The 19944-nt window shown below is 41.9% G+C and overlaps 1 protein-coding gene across 5 annotated transcripts in view; it reads left to right on the top strand.

The window, feature by feature from the left end:
• The window catches only part of GABRA6 (gamma-aminobutyric acid type A receptor subunit alpha6), a 61163-nt gene extending 56796 nt beyond the window's left edge, over positions 1-4367 (top strand). For all 5 annotated transcript variants that reach the window (XM_077327207.1, XM_077327205.1, XM_077327201.1 and 2 more), the window contains one exon: positions 261-4367. In XM_077327207.1, the coding sequence (XP_077183322.1) occupies positions 261-311 (51 nt within the window). In that variant the 3' untranslated portion in view covers positions 312-4367. The remainder of the gene's footprint in view (positions 1-260) is intronic.
• The last annotated feature ends 15577 nt before the right edge of the window (positions 4368-19944 follow it).

The following is a 19944-nucleotide window of genomic DNA, read 5'->3' as shown; positions in this document are numbered from 1 at the left end:
ACAAAACTCCAGCTCTTCTTATCCAACTGCATTTCAGTTACTGGAGAGAAAAACGGGTATAAATGAAATCACTAGAAAGTCATTGTCATGCACACTTAGTATTGGATCTTATTGAGTCAAGTCAGCTATGATTCTTCCGTACAATATGTTGCTGATTTAGGCCTTGTGAGACAAATGAAAATCAATAGTAGCCGTGTTGTTTGATTGACTGCCCTGCGGAGAGTACTTGACTGGATTTTCTTTTGAATCTTTTCTTTCAGTTTTTCGAACCTTCTGCAATGCATCTCCACAATGACCATCAAGTCAACTGATGAGTACAAACTAACATGTAACAGAGGAGTGAAAAATCTGAAGGGCTAAATGATTTCAAAGGACAATTGTGAACCTGTAGTCACTGTGACTGTAAAATACTTCAGGGTTGTTGTTTTTTTTGTGTGGGTGGGGAATCACTTGAAGATATAAATTTGTGGCATGTAGAAGACACAATCCATTCAATGTGCTCAACTCTACCAACAGTGATTGCAAGAATGTGTACTGTTGAATCACTTTTTAAAGCAAGTTTGCTTAAGAGGTCACAGCTCAGCACTAGAGTGCTGCTCTATGCTAACTTCACAACATGTGATATTACAACAACAGGATCACTGTTGCCATGTGAAAGGGTGACATGAAAAAGTTCCCAACAAGCAAACTTCCATTTAAACTGATGTGCAGCCTGATGTCCTGAATTCAGAAGTTAGTCCCATTGTAAGTGCTATTCTGTGCAGAGCTATTCTGAGATGCTCGCACTGAATCAGATTACAATGGAGTAACTCTGCAGTGTTCTGTGAGCGTACTGGAATTATTTCTTGGTCCAAGTAGATAGGATTGCAGCTTCGGTCCCATTGACTGAAATGTGCCAAAAATGGCTCACAAATGAGCTGCTTCTATGTTTAAGGATTTCAAAGACTTTGGAGTAATATCTGCATCCCATAAAACAGACAAATAACACTGTATTTTAAAAACATTTCATTACAATCAAACTCAAAGTGCTAAAATGTTATAATTGCTTCATCTTATGTTTAATAGGGAATCTAACCTACACTCAAGACCTTGAATTGAATCCTATGAACCATGAGTGGAAGATGATCATTGACCTTGCTTTTCCCCTGAAGCTGATGCCAGAGGGGAATCTCAAGGGAAAAAATTCTACAGACATGGGAGCCTGTAATATAAAGCGGGAATTGGGCAACGTCACTGTCATCTTGCTCATCTGCCATTGCAGAAACTCAGCTCAGGATCAGAGAATTAGAAGTAGTTTTCCCCAATTTTCCCTTAAAGCTGCAGCCATAACCACCTTTGTATTTGCAAAGTGTAGAATTCAACAATATGAGTACGTATTAATATGAGTAAAGAAACCAGATTAAATAATATGAAATACACAAATGTACTTTATATATGTTTTAGACACTGATTTCCATTTCATACATAATGTCTCTGTTATTTAGGAATGCGGTAAGGCTATGATGAAGACTTTGATCCAAAAGTGATATCTTTCTTAAAGTAACTACTTGCATGATATACAATTTAGAGTGTAAATAGGTGTTACCTTGACAAAAATATGTTTTCCAAGTGAGACAAACACGGAGGCAAGGAGGTATTTAACTATGAACATTTGTTCCAGCCTTTCTACTAAAATAGCAGTCAGGGTGAGTTAGGAAGTAAAAATTAAAAAGGGACTACAACACAATGCAAAGGAATGAAATCCTTAAAAAATAACAAAATTAGGAGTATATAATCCATCAATTATGAAACTTCAGAAAGCATGCCATAAATCTGTAAAAGTAATAAAATCAGCAAACAGTAAAAATCAATAGAACAAAATTTGAGTCTACTGGCACCTTTAAAACCAACAAAAGTTTATTCAGAGTGTAATGCATGCACAATTCTGTAGATACAATGAAATGGGAATGATCAGTCCATACACATAGGTAGAGAGTGAGCAGTAAGTTACGAATAATAAAGATGTTTAACGGATTAAAGGGCCATACAGGAATAACCAGCTAAGGTCATAAGTTTATCATTTGCTTGGGCTTAATTCTGGGGGAAATATGTCAAAATTGGAGATTAATGGACAGATGTATACTTACCTGTGGAATGCTGAGAGTAATTGACCGAGACCCTGCCGTTATGCTCCATCCATCTGCTCTCAAGCATGGAGGCATCTTTACAGCATCCTTTTCTTTGAAGTGGGTTGATTGGCTCTGTAGACTTATGTTCCCAGACTTATGTTCCCATTCCAAATAACATTCTACTATTTGTTACATTGCATTACAATGTTCCACAATGTAAATCTTGAAACATATCCAGAACTCCTTGTAAAGGACCGGCCAGCTCTTCCTTCAACTAAGATACTTACATCTTGTCTTGTTTGCATTTCCATTTAGTTAGCCTATATCCAGCCGTGTACTGCCTTTAAATACTGTTTATTTTCACTGCTCTCCTGCCCCCAAATTAGAAAGAATGGAGTTGTGTGAGTCCAGCATATCCATCATGACTCTCCAGATTTCTGTACATCTCTTCTAGTGATTTCATATTGCATAGCACAAGAGACAAGAATGAACCTTGTGACCCCCTGCACCAAAGATCAAAGCAGTAGTCTTCCAGCACTAACTTTGGGGACTTATTTGCCAAGAAACCCAGAGCCCCAACAAAGCAATGCTTTTCATCTCATGCCAGCTTGCTTGTTGAGAAGAATACCATGGCTGATATAAAAACTGCTGAGAGGTCTAGAATAACTGAAGTCACTCAACAATGGGCATCCAAGTGGGAGACTATAGTGATTTCCAGATTATTGGCTGGTTGAGCAGCTAGGAAGAGTGAATCTATTGATTCTCCTCAAAAAATCCTCCAGTTTCCCTCTAGTTTGGGTGATGTCCTGTTTGGGGCTTGACATTCTTGGGAGGAAAACCGAAGAAGAAGGAGGAGGAGGAGGAGGAGGAGGAGGAGGAGGAGGAGGAGGAGGAGAAGAAGAGCTGGTTCTTATATGCTGCTTTTTCTTTACCCAAAGGAGACTCAAAACAGCTTATAGTCCCCTTCCCTTTCCTCTCCCCACAACAGACACCCTGTGAGGTGGGTGAGGCTGAGAGAGCCCTGATATCACTGCTCAATCAGAAAGCTTTATCAGTGATGTGGCGACGCCAAGGTCACCCAACTGGCTGCATGTGGGGAACAAGGAATCAAACCCGGATCACTAGCTTAGAAGTCAGCGTTCCTAACCACCACACCAAGCTGGCTCTGGAGGGTACATATCCAGGAAAGAATCAGTGAACCTGGAAAAAGTTTAGCATCTCTTACTCCCTGCTTCCTCCTTTGAAAACGCCCCCCAGAAATCACATTAGCATGCGGATGACATCCAGCTCTGTCTCCTGATAAGGACCGTTGGCCAGACCCCCCTCCCCCCCGGATACATTTGCCCAGTGTATGGAAGTGGTATCTGGATGGTTTAGGCAGAGTTGCCTGAAACTCAACCCCTCTAAAACAGAGGTCCTGTGGCTGGATTAAAAGGGGCAGGACCAGGAAGCGCACCTCCCCTCCCTTGATGAGGTGCAGCTTACAGCTGTACCTACCACTAGTAATTTGGGGGTGATCTTTGATGTTTCGTTATCTATGCCAGGCTAGGTTACTATAGTCCTCCTGTCCCCAGAACATCTGGCCACAGTGATTCATGCAACGGTCACTTCCAAATTAGACTTCTGTAACTCACTCTAAGCAGGCCTGCCTTTGTCCCTGACCTGGAAATTACAGTTAGTGCAGAATGCAGCTGCTAGGGTCATCACGAGATCATCTTGGAGGGCCCATGTCCAGCCAGTGTTGAGGCAGCTGTATTGGTTGCCCGGCCCATGGAAGGCACGGCTGTCCTCGGCTGATGGAACGAGCTACCGGAAGAGCTGAGGGCCCTGATGGAGCTATCACAGTTCTACAAGGCTGCAAAACAGAGCTCTTCCATCAGGTATTTGGGAGAGGCCAGCCTATGGAAGATATGGGTCTCTCCTCCAGCGACCTCTAATGGCTTTATAGCCCTAAATGCCCATCCATCTTGGGCAACCTCCTGAAGGCGGTGGGCAGTTCATACTGGGACTCGTTTTATTGTCTTTTTCTAAACTGCCATGAGCTGGCATGGTCCGGGAATGATGGTCAATTCCGTCTATATTTTAATATAATGCTATATAATATTTTAGGTAAAGTATTGCCACTATATTCTGTGGAATTATCCATTCATTTTATACGTATGGCAGCATGTATACTTTTGTAATTGGAATTTTCACTATATGTTTCTTAGGTAGTATGATCTTATGTCTTGGCATAGATGTAATAAGAGAGCACAGTCTAACCCAAGGGTAGTCAAACTGCGGCCCTCCAGATGTCCATGGACTACAATTCCCAGGAGCCCCCTGCCAGCATTCGCTGGCAGGGGGCTCCTGGGAATTGTAGTCCATGGACATCTGGAGGGCCGCAGTTTGACTACCCCTGGTCTAACCCATCCTTTCTCAGCCTTTTTACCATTGAGAAATCCCTGAAACATTCTTCAGGCTTTGAGAAACCCCAGAAGTGGTGTGATGGTACAGAACATGGTTAGGAAGCATAGTTGTGTACATGCCCTTCCAGGGGTGGGTGGGTTGACATGACCTTATAAGGTCATAGCGCCTGATAAATGCTTAACAAATTTACCATATATATTAAAATTAACTCCCATCCATTCGGGGCCATCAAGAAACCCCAGGGTTTTATGAAGCCCTGTTTGAGAAACCCTTGCCTAATCCAGTGGAGTCTCGTCCTTCAATTGACACTGGATTATGAGCCCTGACAGTATACCATGAATTCTAATTTAAATGTCTCCCCCTTCCCCTGACACACACCTTGTGTACTACACTGGAAGCATAAACAGAAGGAATGCCTTTGTGGTTTCCTTGTTTGTCTATTGCTTTAATAAGTGATCTGAGGTTTTTCTATTTGACGTTCTAGCTTGTGCAAATATGTTATGCTGTGCAGAGCTATCTGACAGTGACCAACTGCAGTCAGCTTGCTAAATCCTGCTCTCTCGCTCTCTCTCTGAGTCTCTCCACTAGCCTCTAAGAGAAAGAAGAAGGAATAGATGGAGAAAGAAAGGCAACAGTCAGGAAAGTTAGAAGGGGAAAAAACACAAAGATTCAGAGCAAGCCTAGGAAGAGGCATGCTCTCTTTAGAGAATTGGCTTGAGAGTTGTTCCCCACAAGGAGACAGGAAGTTGCAGAAATTTTGTCCTGCCTCCCTGAGTGAAAGGTGGGAAAACCCACCCAAGATGCCCTTCTTACCTCAGAACAGAAGGATCTTTTTGGTAAGTAATCAATGGTCATTTTTCTTTAATAAAATCAAATATATTTTCACTATAATATACATCTGTAAATATCCCTGCTTAGTTTTTAAAAGCATTTGATATAAAATATATACAAGTGGAACAGGAACAGTAGGCCTAGGGTAAACATGCAGCAGAATAAGGTAGTAAACTTCTGAAGCAGAAGCATAACCTGTTTTTTTTCCAAGTTTAATGGACCTGGGATTCTGAGCACCAACAATGTGCTATGAAATAAAGCACTTTCCAGATACACCATCTCATATTTCAGGTGAGGAGCTCCCATGTTTAATGCTCTGCTATATATATTTTTTAAATCACTGACATTTTTTGAAAAGCATATAATGAGGAAGGGTTGTGGCCTAATCTTTCATATGTAGCTCTGGTTTTCCACTTACAGATAATTATTAATGTAGGGAAATTTCAGAAATGTACTCCACACCTTCAAGGTTGTAATAGTATAGCTCATTATACGACTCCAGAATTTTACCAGCTCATTCTGTTGCTTATGAGGATCAAGCCTAGGGTTGACAGCCATCAGCTGACAACTAGTAAAAGAGGGAGTGGGGTTGATTTCACCCTGATGGTGTGACATCATTTCTGGCAAATACTTGAAAGTGATGTCATGCAGCCAGCATGGTATCAACATGATGCTTCATGATTTGAACAAACACTATGGTAGAACAAATGAGTTTTGCCTCAATCTAAAATTCATACCAGTGACATAACTTGCTAGAATTGACATTGTTCCATTGGCACAGTCACCATTTTTAAAATCCCCTCCCCTCTGCTGGTCGGCCAGAAAATGTTAAAGTAAAGCCCCTGGTCTCCCTAAACATCCCTAATCCAGAATAGAAAAATGATGAATCTTATTTTTGACTTTACATTTTTTAAATTATCAGAACTCTTAACTTTGATTTAATTCTTGCTTTACAATTTACTCAATTTTTATTGTTTCAAAGCTGAATAATAATCCTAAAACCCACATACTGTTAACATGTCACATGGTATACTTAAAATATAAGATTTGAGACCTCTGGGATCGGTCCCTGCATATTGGTGACAGAAACAGATAGCCTCTTAAAACAGGTTGAAGAGCAGGATTTGAATATGTGCATTTGCTTTCATACAAGTCAAGAAATATACTGGTTTTTAACCGTTTTGTGGAAACATGTTTATGTTATACAATTACTTTCTAATAATGTCAAGTTCTATTTCATAATAAAACCAATGCCTGGCATATAATTGTTTATTTAGAAATGTTTATATCCAGCCTTGCTACAAATATTTAAAATACATAAAAAGTGAAATTAGGGAAAAAAAACATTTTGCAACTACAATGCTCCCCCCCCTCTTTTAAATTGGGCTGTAAAGGTAACTGTAAAATGGTTATGCACTCAATGCATCTGAGGAAATGAGGTCTCACTCCCTAAAGCTTATGTTGGAATAAATTTTGTTAGTCTTTGAAGTTCTAGTACACTTGTTTTAAAGTGGAAGCATGTTTATAATAGGACATTTCATACCAGAGTAATCAGTTACCCTACCTATATAGACTGAGATACACAGAGCAATCTTAATAAACAGATCAGCCTTTTTCAACCTTTTGACTATAGAGGAGACCCTGAAATAATTTTGCAGGTCTCGGGGAGCCCCAGAACTGATATCAGCTGGCCATACCTCCCTGCTGCACACCCCTGGAAGTATATCATCAAAAGTGACATCACTGTCTGCTTTAACAGGCAGGCTCAAGGAAGACTGAAGGGTAGATAGTTAGGAAGCAGTTTAAGGTGGAAGTAGACATGCAGGCTCCACCCCCTCTCGGGCACAGAATGTTTGGGAGCAGGGGAGGGGGAGCAATAGAAGTGGTCGGTTCTTAACTTGTGGCTGAGTCCATTAAGGCAGGAGGGGAAAGACAACAGAATCCCTCTGGAGCTCCCACAGACCCCTGGTCATCCACTGACCCCTGGTTGGGAATCCCTGAAATAGTCAATAGGAAAAGGTGCATAATTTAATGTGAGTCCTGATAGCCTTGGGTACTATCCAACACTGATACTCACTGTCTCTCTATCACAACCTTCCCCCAATGATTAATACAGTAAACAAACTGGAGGCTCCTTGGCCGTCTTCAGCAGAATTATTTACAGGCTTCAGGGAGCTTTCACAAACTGAGGTGGACTGGTTGCTCTTTTCAGTGAGGTTGACAACTTGTCCCCTAGATCCCTGTCTATATTGGCTCCTTAAAATGGGCAATGAGCAGATTGGGAGGCCTCGCCAGGATTTTATCAACCAATCCCTGATGTCAAGGACTTTTCCAGGTAGGCTGAAGGAGGCAGTGTTTGGCTTCTACTGAAAAAGTAATCTTTGGACCCACAGGACCTTGCCAACTACCACCTCATCTCACATTTCTGGGGCAGGTGGTTGAGCAAGTGGTTGCAGACCCAGTTGAAAGCATACCTGGATGAAGCTTCAGTACTGGACCCTTTCTAGTCCAGTTTCCAACCTGGACACAGGGTTGAGACAGCACTGTTTGCTCTGACCTCTGTGAATATCTGGACTGAGGCAGATCAGTGCTGCTGGTACTATTAGAACTGACTACAGTGTTCAATATTGTTGACCATGAGCTGTTAGCTCACCGCCTCGCCAATTCGGCTAAACGGGAGATAGCCCTTCAGTGGCTGATCTCTTTCTTCCAAGGGCACAGACGGGGAGGAACAGTCACACTGCTTTGAGCTCTAATGTGGGGTTCCACAAGGTACAATTCTCTCCCCATTTCTTTTTAACATCGTTATGCGCCATCTAGGCCAGTTTGAACGGGGGGGGGGGGGTTGGGTTGTTACCTGCATATGAATGACACACATTTCTATCTGTTGATGAGTGGCCAGCCATCTGCTCCCCCTGATTCATTGGCCATTTGGAAGTTGTGACAGATTGGCTCCAGCAAAGCCGCCTGAAGCTGAATCCCTTAAAGACAGAGGTCCTGTGACTGGGTAGGACAGGACCAGATGAGGAAGTGTGCCTTCCCAGTCTTGATAGGGTATAGCTTTATGCTGCACAGTCAGTCAAGAATTTGGGAGTGATCTGGGAATTTCAGAAGGGTCTGAAAAGTGGCATTCTTCCATCAGGCATTTGGTTGAAGATTGTTTGTTTATTTATTTATATGCCGTCCTGCCCTGAGGCTCAGGGTGGTTTACATAAAACATAGAAAGTGTGTGGGACCCGGTAAGGCTTTTTATTGGTCTTTCGAAATTTGATTGAGTGTGTAGGCTCAAAAAGCTGGGACTAGGTTTGAGCGCCTCTGCACGGTTCAGCCCCCTCGGCGATCACCAAAGCTTGAGGCGACCAGCGGTGTGGAGAGGAGGGGTGGTGTTGGCGCACCAGCCAGTGCCACTGCCCCTCCTCTCCACGTGGTAGTGCTGGCCCCCTCCGCGCCACCTCGGCTTCGGTAATTGCCGAGGTGGTTGAACCATGGCAAAGCGCTCAACTCTATAGTTGGGATCCCTGTTAGTTCAATAGATTGGTGATATACAGTTCCCTGCTCCTCCACATGCAGCCAGCTGGGTGACCCTAGACTAGTCACAGTCCTATTAGATTTATTCCTCGCCTCTCTCTGAACTCAGTTCATATCTATTCTACCCTCTTGGTAACCCACTATCGAGGGGGATGGAGGACAAAGGGTGGCATGCAGTGTTGCAGAGCATTGTTGTGGGTAGACGAAGGGAAAGAGTATTGTAAGCCACTTTGAGATTCCTCCGGGTAGTGAAAAATGGTATAAAAACCAACTCTTCTTTATCATCATCATCAAAGTATGCAGTTATGTTTTCCCTTTGTTTTATCCCTTCCCCCTCTGATTTGGTCACATTTTAAGTGCAATTAGTTCAGGTTGCTCCATTTCATATCCCACACCACTGGGGATTTTTCCTGTCAGCATCCTTGTCCAATTCCCATTGAGTCCAATGGATTTATGGTAGAAGTTATTGCAGTTTGTATCTAATGTAATTGATCTATTCCATAATATATCCTGGAACCACAGACTCATCATTTGTAATTGCATTAGAACATATTAATTTGCCATTTTATAATCCTTAAATGATAGAGATACCAGAATGCTAAGTACATGTTGCACTCATCACAAACTAGAGTGCTCTGTAACTCTGTGCTGGCTCCTTTTGGCCTCTATTAACCACTAGAAGAGACTCAAGGGGATCAAAGGATCATTTTTACATCATCACAACAACAACTAGCTTTTCAGCATATAATGGTCTTACTTCTAGCCACATACTCTGTCTCTTCAGCTGAATTTGATTTCTATGGATTATTCATTATACAGTGATAAATTAATGCAATGGTCAGTGGAATGGATTGTAGGGCAGCTACTGTGCTGGGGGGGGATGTCCACCCTTTATGAGTTATCAAGTGGTTGGAGCCAGGGGCCATGAGGGCTTAAGTAATTTCCTGATTTCTTGATATGTGGGTGGGTGATACTGTGTTGAATGGATGGAGAAGAGACTGAAATGAACGACATAAGATATAGGAATGATTTGGCACAAATTGTATGGTTTGTTTGGTTGTTTTGTTTTTTTTAAATAAAAAACCTCCTTAAAATGAAATTTGTAAGACGCAACTGGAAGCTCACCCAAGACAAAGTGGACTGGGGCTGTAAAAAGTAACACTTCTGAGCTGCTTGTCACTTATGAGAGGTAAGGGAAGTTTGTTACATCATTTTTCAGGCATGCAGTGCAATCCTTGGGGCTGCTAACTCCCCCTTGGGAAATTCCTGGCGATTTGGGGAGTGGAGTCTGGGAGGGTCTTCAAAAATGCATAATGCTTTGGAGGCTACCCTCCAAAGCAGTTGTTTTATCAAGGGGAACTGATCTTTATCATCTGTAGATCAGTCGTAATTCTAGGAGGTATTTAGCTATTACCTGGAAGTTAGCAACATTGTCTAAACCTCTTTAATTCAATAGGTGACCTCTTTATTTCCATGAGTGCTGAAGGATGCAACTCTTTAGGTTTAGAATTTAAATGGGCACTAAAAGTGAAAATCTCAAATAGACCTGCCCAGTGTGTTCAATCTGGGGGTGTGAGTGAGTGAGTAAGTGAGTAAGTGAGTAAGTGAATGAGTAAATAAATGAATTCTGGTACAGATCTATTGGACCCGGAAAATAAAACATTAGTATTCCCCAAAAATCTGGGTCTCCAGGATTTTTCAGAAATCCCTTTTGTTCCAAGTCTAATAGACCCAAGAAGAAAAAACAAGTAGATAAATATTTAAAAGCCAGGATCAACTGGGGCACAGGACCTGTCTGCTGTGAGGCTGAATGGCTTCCAGTCCTTTAAAACCCTCCATTTCTCCCCTCCATTTGGAAGGGGTGATGCAAAATGGAAGTTTTAAATGGCTGCCAGCCCTTTAAACCTCACATTAAACCTCCTTAAAAGGGGGTGGGGGCTTTTGGGACAAAAGGGCTGACTTCCTGCCTCTCAATTTTGCAAGTTCTACAGAGATAACTTCAAGAACCAAAACAGGAATTTGGGGTTCACAATGTTAGCATACAACCAGGATGGTGGGAAAAGAGACAAAAAAGTTTAACAGGAAGAATGCCTTTACCACAATATAGCTTGATTTTTAAAGGTGGAGTGGAGGCAGGGAGAGTTCATTATTCCTGTTTAAAAATAGCTGTGCCAATTGTGTTTTAAACTGTGAAAAGTGCCTGTAAAAATGGACTGTTTTATAACCACACAAATCTGTTCAGTTTTGCTAAGAGGCAGAGTATAGCAAAATGAAGGTGCTATATTTTAATTGGATCAGCTTTAGTCGATGCAAGTTTGTACAGCTAAGATGCTAACAAAAATCTTGTCCATCTCTAACAGACAAGGGCTATATAATAGGTGTCACTTTTACCTATTTACTTTATCTGTTGTCTATTATTCTGAACAATATCATATAGAAAATGAATGATTTTATTGTTATGCCAAGAGTTAGAAATATATTATTTCGCTGTATTGAAAAAAAGAGATACAGAAATCTCTGTTCCGCATTTGTATCAAATGCATGAGGCAGAAGTCACAAGGCTTGCTACTGACTTTCAGATGGCAGAGCTGATCAACCCTGACAGCAACTATCATTAAAGGACAAAGAAACAGGTCCTCCCTCATTTATCCTTCCCTCATCTTACATGCTATCAATGTACTGGATGCAAGAGGTCTGCTGTGGAAGAATTAAGTATAATAGCCAATAATTGGTAGATGGAACTGTATCTATTCAGACTGCAGGTGGGGAATACTATTTTTAAGTACTCCTGCCTCATATTAAAAAATCCTCACTAGCAGAGAGAAAGTTATAGCCCATGCTGCTAAACTAGCTTTTAAAAAGAAATCCAGTGTTCCAGAATATTATCTCTTTGTCCACTGTCACCAATAATAGCCTGGAATAATACAGCTTGTTATACCATCTCAAGATTCCACTAGATAATTCTGCAGCATGAGAACGGTCAGCCATAGTTTCTCACATAATTCTGAGTCTCCTGAACTCATAAAATGGCTGCCAATTTGTTTCCCAAATGTGTGCACGTTTCTGAATCCCAGTTTCAGTCCAGGGGTCTGGTTTTAGCTTTTGTTGACTATATAATGAATACTTGTAAATTCTGGTTAGGTCTAGCCATGTTATCCCAAAAGCTCTGATTGAAAAATGGAGAATTTGGCTTGCACAAGGGGATAACCAGCTAGGATATGTTTTGCACAGTTTACGAAGTAATTCAATCCTTTCAGAATCCAAGGCTGACTACAACTACTGTTTAAAACAAGAGTTGTAGCTTTATTTAACCAATAAGACACAGGCAAAGCACCAAGCAATCATACTGTACGTGTGGCAAGAGAAAATAAAATGGGAAATGGCAGGGGTTTGGGGGCGGGGGGAAAGGATCAGTGAAGATTATACAATTACCTGTCTTGCACAGATGAATGGGTGCATTGAGAGAGGACATCAGGGCAACACAAATGAAAGCATCATCTGAGATGGGCATCGCCAGAGGGGAATGCGTGCACCAAGCCCAAAGGAAGGGTTCATATACTCTTTCCTTTGCCAGATATGTGGTAAAAAGTCACATAGGCTTCTGAACAAAAGGTGTGATGACCAAAAGATTGATTGATCCAGGATGGCCAGGATCAAAGTGATCAAAAGAGGATGATATGGAAAACTTGGGACCTGGCTGGACTGATGCTATCCCCACACCACTGATGCTATCCCCACGCCACCTGTGCTGCCTGCATGCTGCCCATGCCACCTGCACGCCAGGTGATGCGGCATGAAGGCTTTCAAGTGTGGAGGGGTGAAATAGTGTGACTTAATATCATGCTATTGCAGGTAGGAGGCATCTTGGTATTTTGACCTCTGTTTTGAAATGCCCTAACTTTTTAATAGAAATCAGACCTGGAGGCTCAGGTCACAAAAATAGCCCGGACGGCTTTTTTCCATCTTCGCCAGGCCCAGCTACTAGCGTCCTACCTGTCCTTGGAACACCTAGCCACTGTGATCCATGCAACAGTCACTTCCAGATTAAACTACTGTAACTCACACTATGCAGGCCTACCCTTGACTTTGATCCGCAAGTTACAGCTAGTGCAAAATGCAGCTGCTAGGGTCCTCACTAGGACATCTTGGAGGACCCATATTCAGCTGGCACTTCGTCACCTGCATTGGCTACCAGTCCGTTTCCGGGTCAAGTTTAAGATGTTGGTATTAACTTTTAATGAGCCTCTTGTGGCGCAGAGTGGTAAGGCAGCCGTCTGACAGCTTTGCCCATAAGGCTGGGAGTTCAATCCCAGCAGCCGGCTCAAGGTTGACTCAGCCTTCCATCCTTCCGAGGTCGGTAAAATGAGTACCCAGCTTGCTGGGGGGTAAACGGTAATGACTGGGGAAGGCACTGGCAAACCACCCCGTATTGAGTCTGCCAAGAAAACGCTAGAGGGCGTCACCCCAAGGGTCAGACATGACTCGGTGCTTGCACAGGGGATACCTTTACCTTTATTAACCTTTACCTTTATTAACCTTTAAGGCCATACGCGGCCTGGGTCCTGCTTATCTGCGGGACCGTTTGGTTGCTTATGAGCAGGGCCCTTTGCTCTGTGGGCATGAATCTACTGGTTGTCTCGGCCCCCCAGGATGTTTGTCTGGCTTCGACCTGGGCCAGGACCTTTTCAGTCCTGGCCCCAACCTGTGGAATGAGCTCCCAGAGGATCTAAGGGCCCTGCCGGAATTGCCACCTTTCCGCAGGGCCTGCAAGATGGAGCTCTTCTGCCATGCATACGATTGAGGCCAAGGCAGAGCCCAGGTTCCCTCTTGGATCCCTTAGATCCATCGGCCAGCTCCCTCACTTGTGTGACCAACGTTATGACCTCTGACTGAACAGGCGGGGGTTATAGGATTAGAACGCCATTGTTGTTATTATTGTTGTTATTATTGCCTATCATATAATGGAAACTTATGGGGTTTTATTGTGATTTTAATGTTTTATTGTGAACCGCTATGAGACCTCCTGGCGAACGGCAGTATTCAAGTTTAAATAAATAAATAAATGAAAATGGCATGGGTTACATTAGCATGCTAGCAAAACAAAAACAAAAACTAACACTACAGCAAATATATTGTTTAGTGTGACCTGCCCTGTGGTGCTTAACTGAATGGTGGAATGCAGATACTCAAGTATTTGAGGAAAGATTACTCCAGAACAAACTAGCTCCATCAGCAAATCACAGGTAAAATGGGTAGTAAGAAATTAATCCTAAATCCAAGCATTCCAATTTAAGGTAAGATTTTTATAGTGGCATTAACTGAAGTGGAGTGTTACTGAAGGCATGGAATTGCTTCTAAATAGATTAAGCTGTTTCTTATTTCCTTTTCAGCATCGTTGATATCATCTTTATTTAACTGCAAAGCCACTTATTTTGTTCTAACTTCCATCTGTGTGGCATCAAATGTTGATGGGGATTAAAGCTTGCCATCCTGTGTAGTCTTATTTGGGACTGGGCTATGCAACATGGAAGTCTAGATGGTACCAGAAAATAAAAATACGATATAGATTTTGAAGCTAGTCACAAATGTTGCAAAAGTACTCTCCAGCTCCACCTAGTGATAGGCCATTCAAAGAAAATCTATTGGCTGACTCTTGCAGAAGCAATTAGCATTGGTTATACAAGACGAAGCAGGGCTCTTGGCATGGAGAGAAATGGGTTTGGTCTCATTTTATTTTGCCTGAGCTTGTATTGACTGGATCTCTCCATAGATAACCATGAACATGTTGATGCTGAGAGAGTGACTGTTTAATTTAGTCTCAGTGTTAAGCAGTTGGGCAGTTTCTTCACTGAACAACTGGGCACAGTTTTGGTAGTTTGTATTGACCACTACCCAATTATTTACTGAAGTCTTTGCAAAGACCAGTTTCAGAGAGTTAGCTGTGTCAACCTATAACAGCAAAAACAACACAAAACTCTGGTAGTACCTTAAAAACAAACACGGTTATTATGGCATAAACTTTTGTGGTCCATAGCTCACCTTATCAGTTATATTTGACAGATGCATCTTACAAGCTGGGCTCCTGCTCACAAAAGCTTATGACACACAATACACTGGTTAGTCATAAAAGTACACCACAAGACTTGCTAGCTTTGTAAATGAATCTATTTGAGAGATCTATTTGATAGATGTGTCGCTTAGGAAACCAAGTATGTCCTGAATCTCTAGAAACACTGAGAGTTTTTTGTTTCAGATTTTAAAAATGTAAGAGCTAGAGGGATTATTATACAACTGACTCATGGAATTCCTTGGGAATTTTAACTCTTTATGTCTAGTCAGTACTCCCCGGGGGTGGGTTGGTGGAATGATCTCTTTACTGAGACAATTTCCTACTTTTACCTAAATAAGAAGAATTTCTGCCTGTTTGGGCAATTACATAGTAGAATCTATGCATTCTTTAGACTGAAAGTTCATTTGATGTTATCCTTTCATTCACCAAACCTAATATGACAAGCAGACCCATGACCAGAGAAAAAGTGCCAGGTAGCCTGTTGGCCAGAAGAATACTAACAGTAAAATCGTCGCTCTGTTTATTACAGAAGACAGCTGTAATCAGATAGCATGAGGCTCTGCCCAATCCAGGATTAGAAGTGACTAATCACACCTTTCATTGGCATATGAGACATCATAAATAATAATAATAAAATAATAATAATTATTATTATTATTTCTCACCCTTCCTGGTAGCTTAGGGTAGGTTACAATATATTAAAATAATCCATACTAAAAACCAGTATAAATATTATTGTATTAAAATATTCTATAGTCTACAGTTGCAGAAGTCTACATACAATCTCATTTCAATAAAATTCTGAGGAATTCCGGTTCTTTCTTTTTTTTTGGGGGGGGGGAATGATCTTCCTATTCTTTTGGCAGTGAGACCAGCTTTTCTTAGTGTTTTATTTGGTGTTTCATCTGATGTTTTATCTGACCTCAACTATAGGCTCTGTCTTACAGGCCCTAGAGAACTCACTTGATGTCCCGCAGAGCCCTGATCTCCTTCAGCAGAGTGTTCTACCAGGCCAGGGGCAAGCCTTAAAAGGACTTGGACCTGGTAAAGGCCAGTTTTACCTCTTTTGGAATTCAAATACAAGTATTTTTTTTCTTCTGGAATTCCAAATTTTTGGAGCCCTTAATTTTCTATGAGGGACTCTTTCCAGGGGGATGAATGATACAAAAAAGGCAGGGAACCTATTCATTTTTGTTTACTAAATACAAGTTTTCAGCAAAATTTCTTAAGTGGTCCTATTCCACAGATCCCTGCACAAGGTGCCCCAACCATCCTACTTGTCTCCACTGTTTTCTATGTTTTTTTTTTTTAATCCATGATTTCTTCAGGGAAACCATTACCCCAAAACTACCAAAAGCAAATATAACCAACAAGTCCATCAAACCAGAGAAGATAATCAGAACCCAGGGTCAATATGACAAGATTCACATTAACCAATCACTAACCAGAAAGTTCAACTTGGACCCCCCCCCCGCAAAGCACAAGTCCGTTAAAAATTAAAATGCAGATCCATTACAAATTCTAAAACAAGCCCAACAAAACAGAACAAGTTTTTAAACCCCTTTTAACAAAGGACAAAACAAAATCAAGGAAAGTAGAGGGGCTATCAGAAAGACGAAAACATTGCAGGAGCTCTAAGAAGCCTATTTGGATGAACAGAGAACTTCAAGAGGAACTAAGAAAGAAAAGGGAAATGTTCAGGAAATGGAGGGAAGGACAGAGCTCTAAAGAAGAGTACCTACAGGTTACTAGGCACTGTAGATTAATCATCAGAAATGCCAAAGCTGAGAGTGAGCTAAGATTGGCCAGGGAAGCCCACTGTAACAAGAAAAGATTTTTCAGTTATGTGAGGAGCAAACGTAAAGTAAAGGAGGCAATAGGCCCACTGTTGGGTGCGGATGGACAAACTCTAATGGAGGATGCAGAGAAAGCAGAAAGGCTCAACGCCTATTTTACACCTGTTTTTTCCTACAGGTCAAAGGCTTTAGGCACATCTAGAAATGGCAGTAGCCAAGAGATAGTGTCTGGGTGGCAGGTTGACATGGACAGAGAGGTTGTTGAGAGGCATTTAGCTGCACTGGATGAGTTCAAATCTCCTGGGCCGGATGAAATGCACCTGAGAGTGCTCAAAGAACTTTCCGGAGAAGTTGCAGAACCCTTGTCCATCATCTTCGGGACCTCTTTAAGGACTGGAGATGTTCCGGAGGACTGGAAGAGAGCAAACGTTATTCCGATCTTCAAAAAAGGGAGGAAGGATGACCCGGGAAACTACAGACCAGTGAGTCTGACCTCTGTTGTGGGTAAGATAATGGAGCAGATATTAAAGGGAGTGATCTGCAAACATCTGGAGGACAATTTGGTGATCCAAGGAAGTCAGCATGGATTTGTCTCCAACAGGTCCTGTCAGACCAACCTGGTTTCCTTTTTTGACCAAATAACAGGTTTGCTGGATCGTGGAAATTCGGTTGATGTCGTTTACTTGGATTTTGATAAAGGTTCCCCATGATATTTTGATGGATAAATTGAAGAACTGCAATCTGGATTTTCAGATAGTTAGGTGGATAGGGAATTGGTTAGAGAACCGCACTCAAAGAGTTGTTGTCAATGGTGTTTCATCAGACTGGAGGGAGGTGAGTAGTGGGGTACCTCAGGGCTCGGTGCTTGGTCCAGTACTTTTTAACATATTTATTAATGATCTAGATGAGGTGGTGGAGGGACTACTTATCAAGTTTGCAGATGACACCAAATTGGGAGGACTGACAAATACTCGGGAAGATAGAGACAGAGTTCAACGAGATCTGAACACAATGGAAAATTGGGCGAATGAGAACAAGATGCAATTTAATAAAGATAAGTGTAAAGTTCTGCATTTGGGTCAGAAAAATGAAAAGCATGCCTACTGGATGGGGGATACGGTTCTAGGTAACACTGTGTGTGAACGAGACCTTGGGGTACTTGTGGATTGTAAACTAAACATGAGCAGGCAGTGTGATGCAGCAGTAAAAAAGGCAAATGCCATTTTGGGCTGTATCAACAGGGGCATCACATCAAAATCACTAGATGTCATAGTCCCATTGTATACAGCACTGGTCAGACCACATCTGGAGTACTGTGTGCAGTTCTGGAGGCCTCACTTCAAGAAGGACGTAGATAAAATTGAAAGGGTATGGAGGAGAGTGACGAGGATGATCTGGGGCCAAGGGACCAAGCCCTATGAAGATAGGTTGAGGGACTTGGGAATATTCAGCCTGGAGAAAAGGAGGTTGAGAGGGGACATGATAGCCCTCTTTAAGTATTTTAAAGGTTGTCATTTGGAGGAGGGATGGATGCTGTTCCCATTGGCTGCAGAGGAAAGGACACGCAATAATGGGTTTAAACTACAAGTACAACGATATAGGCTAGATATCAGGAAAACATTTTTCACAGTCAGAGTAGTTCAGCAGTGGAATAGGCTGCCTAAGGAGGTGGTGAGTTCCCACTCACTGGCAGTCTTCAAGCAAAGGTTGGATACACACTTCTCTTCAATGCTTTAGGATGCTTAGGGCTGATCCTGCGTTGAGCAAGGGGTTGGACTAGATGGCCTGTATGACCCCTTCCAACTCTATGATTCTATGATTCTATGAACATCCTAAATATTGTGTGAATATAATAAAAGCTACTAGTCAATGCCATCAACACTTTAACACCAATAGTTATATTGCTGATGATGCATTGACAGCATAATCAATATTACAATTAAAACAGGGGAGATGAGGCACCTAAGCCCTATCACCAAAATCCAGGGAGAACATGTGGTGTCTAAAACTCAGAAGGCAAATATCAATCTGACATACAAAATATGAAAGTCAGCAAATGGTAAATATTTGCAATACATGCACTAATAAGGAAACACACCACTGAAAATGTTGGGCAGCCTTTGGAAGAGAGCTAACGACTGAAAACTAGACATCTTCTTTCATTAAGTGACGGATACCTTACAGCTCTTTGGAGCTTTTATTGGCTGCTGTACATATTTTATGTGTGTTAAGAACTGGTGGGTGTTAAAACCAGACCTTTGAAGAAGGCCCTACAAGGGCCAAAATGCGTCGGTCAGTTGGTTTACATAGTGAAACCAACATACTGGTTTACAATAGCCTATGGCCTGGACATACGTTTTTAATTCCTAAAGTTGTTTTTTAAAAATTGTGCACAATAAAAGTAATATAATTTTAATAATAATACAGACAGTCGACCTTTACAGGTCCTAACAGATAACAGTTCTAATCCCGTGAGCCAGGTTTGGTTCCCCACTGCCTAGCTTCTGAGAGATGATGAGATCAGTCTAGCCTGGGCTATCCAGAACAGTACCCTGCTACCTTAGTTTACGTGACTGACATGGAAGCAGCATTTCGCCACAACAGCACATTATTGTTTTAGAGTGCTTGGAAAGTGTTATTCCTCCAAAGCAACAGTGTAGCTGGGAAAATGTCATTTAAAATCATATCATGACTATGCATTACAGTATGACCGTCTAATTGCTTAAAAGGATACCAGCCTGATTCCATGTTCTAACTTTCCATTTTGCTTCACACTTTACCATTTCCTTCTTTAATTGCTAACTTGCAGTTAGCCAGCTGAGAGAAGCTTGTTTAATCTTTCCACGGTGGCCCATGGAAGGAGATCGGCATGAGGGCTGAGGCTTTAAGAGTCAGAGCAGCCCATCACAATTGGGACCACAGCATATAGTGAATTAATCTCATGACTGCTTTCTCAGAAGCCCAGGTTCAGCCCGGATCCACACAGTGCACATTACAGGGCCCTGATCCTGGCTCTTTGCTACTGCATCCTTACTACAAGCAGAGCATTAGTGGGTGGAAGCTCAATCTGTGTTTTTATCATTACGAGTGCTTCCTATGGATACTCTTCCACCCTGCCTCTTCTTTGATTAACCTTATTTAGTGTCATGTATCTTTATGCAAGAGAGTAATTTATAAGTCAAAGGTTTACCCAAATTCTGTT

This window comes from Paroedura picta, chromosome 3, assembly GCF_049243985.1.
Source record: "Paroedura picta isolate Pp20150507F chromosome 3, Ppicta_v3.0, whole genome shotgun sequence".
Taxonomy (NCBI): Eukaryota; Metazoa; Chordata; class Lepidosauria; order Squamata; family Gekkonidae; genus Paroedura; species Paroedura picta.
This window is presented reverse-complemented; position numbering and strand designations above follow the sequence as displayed.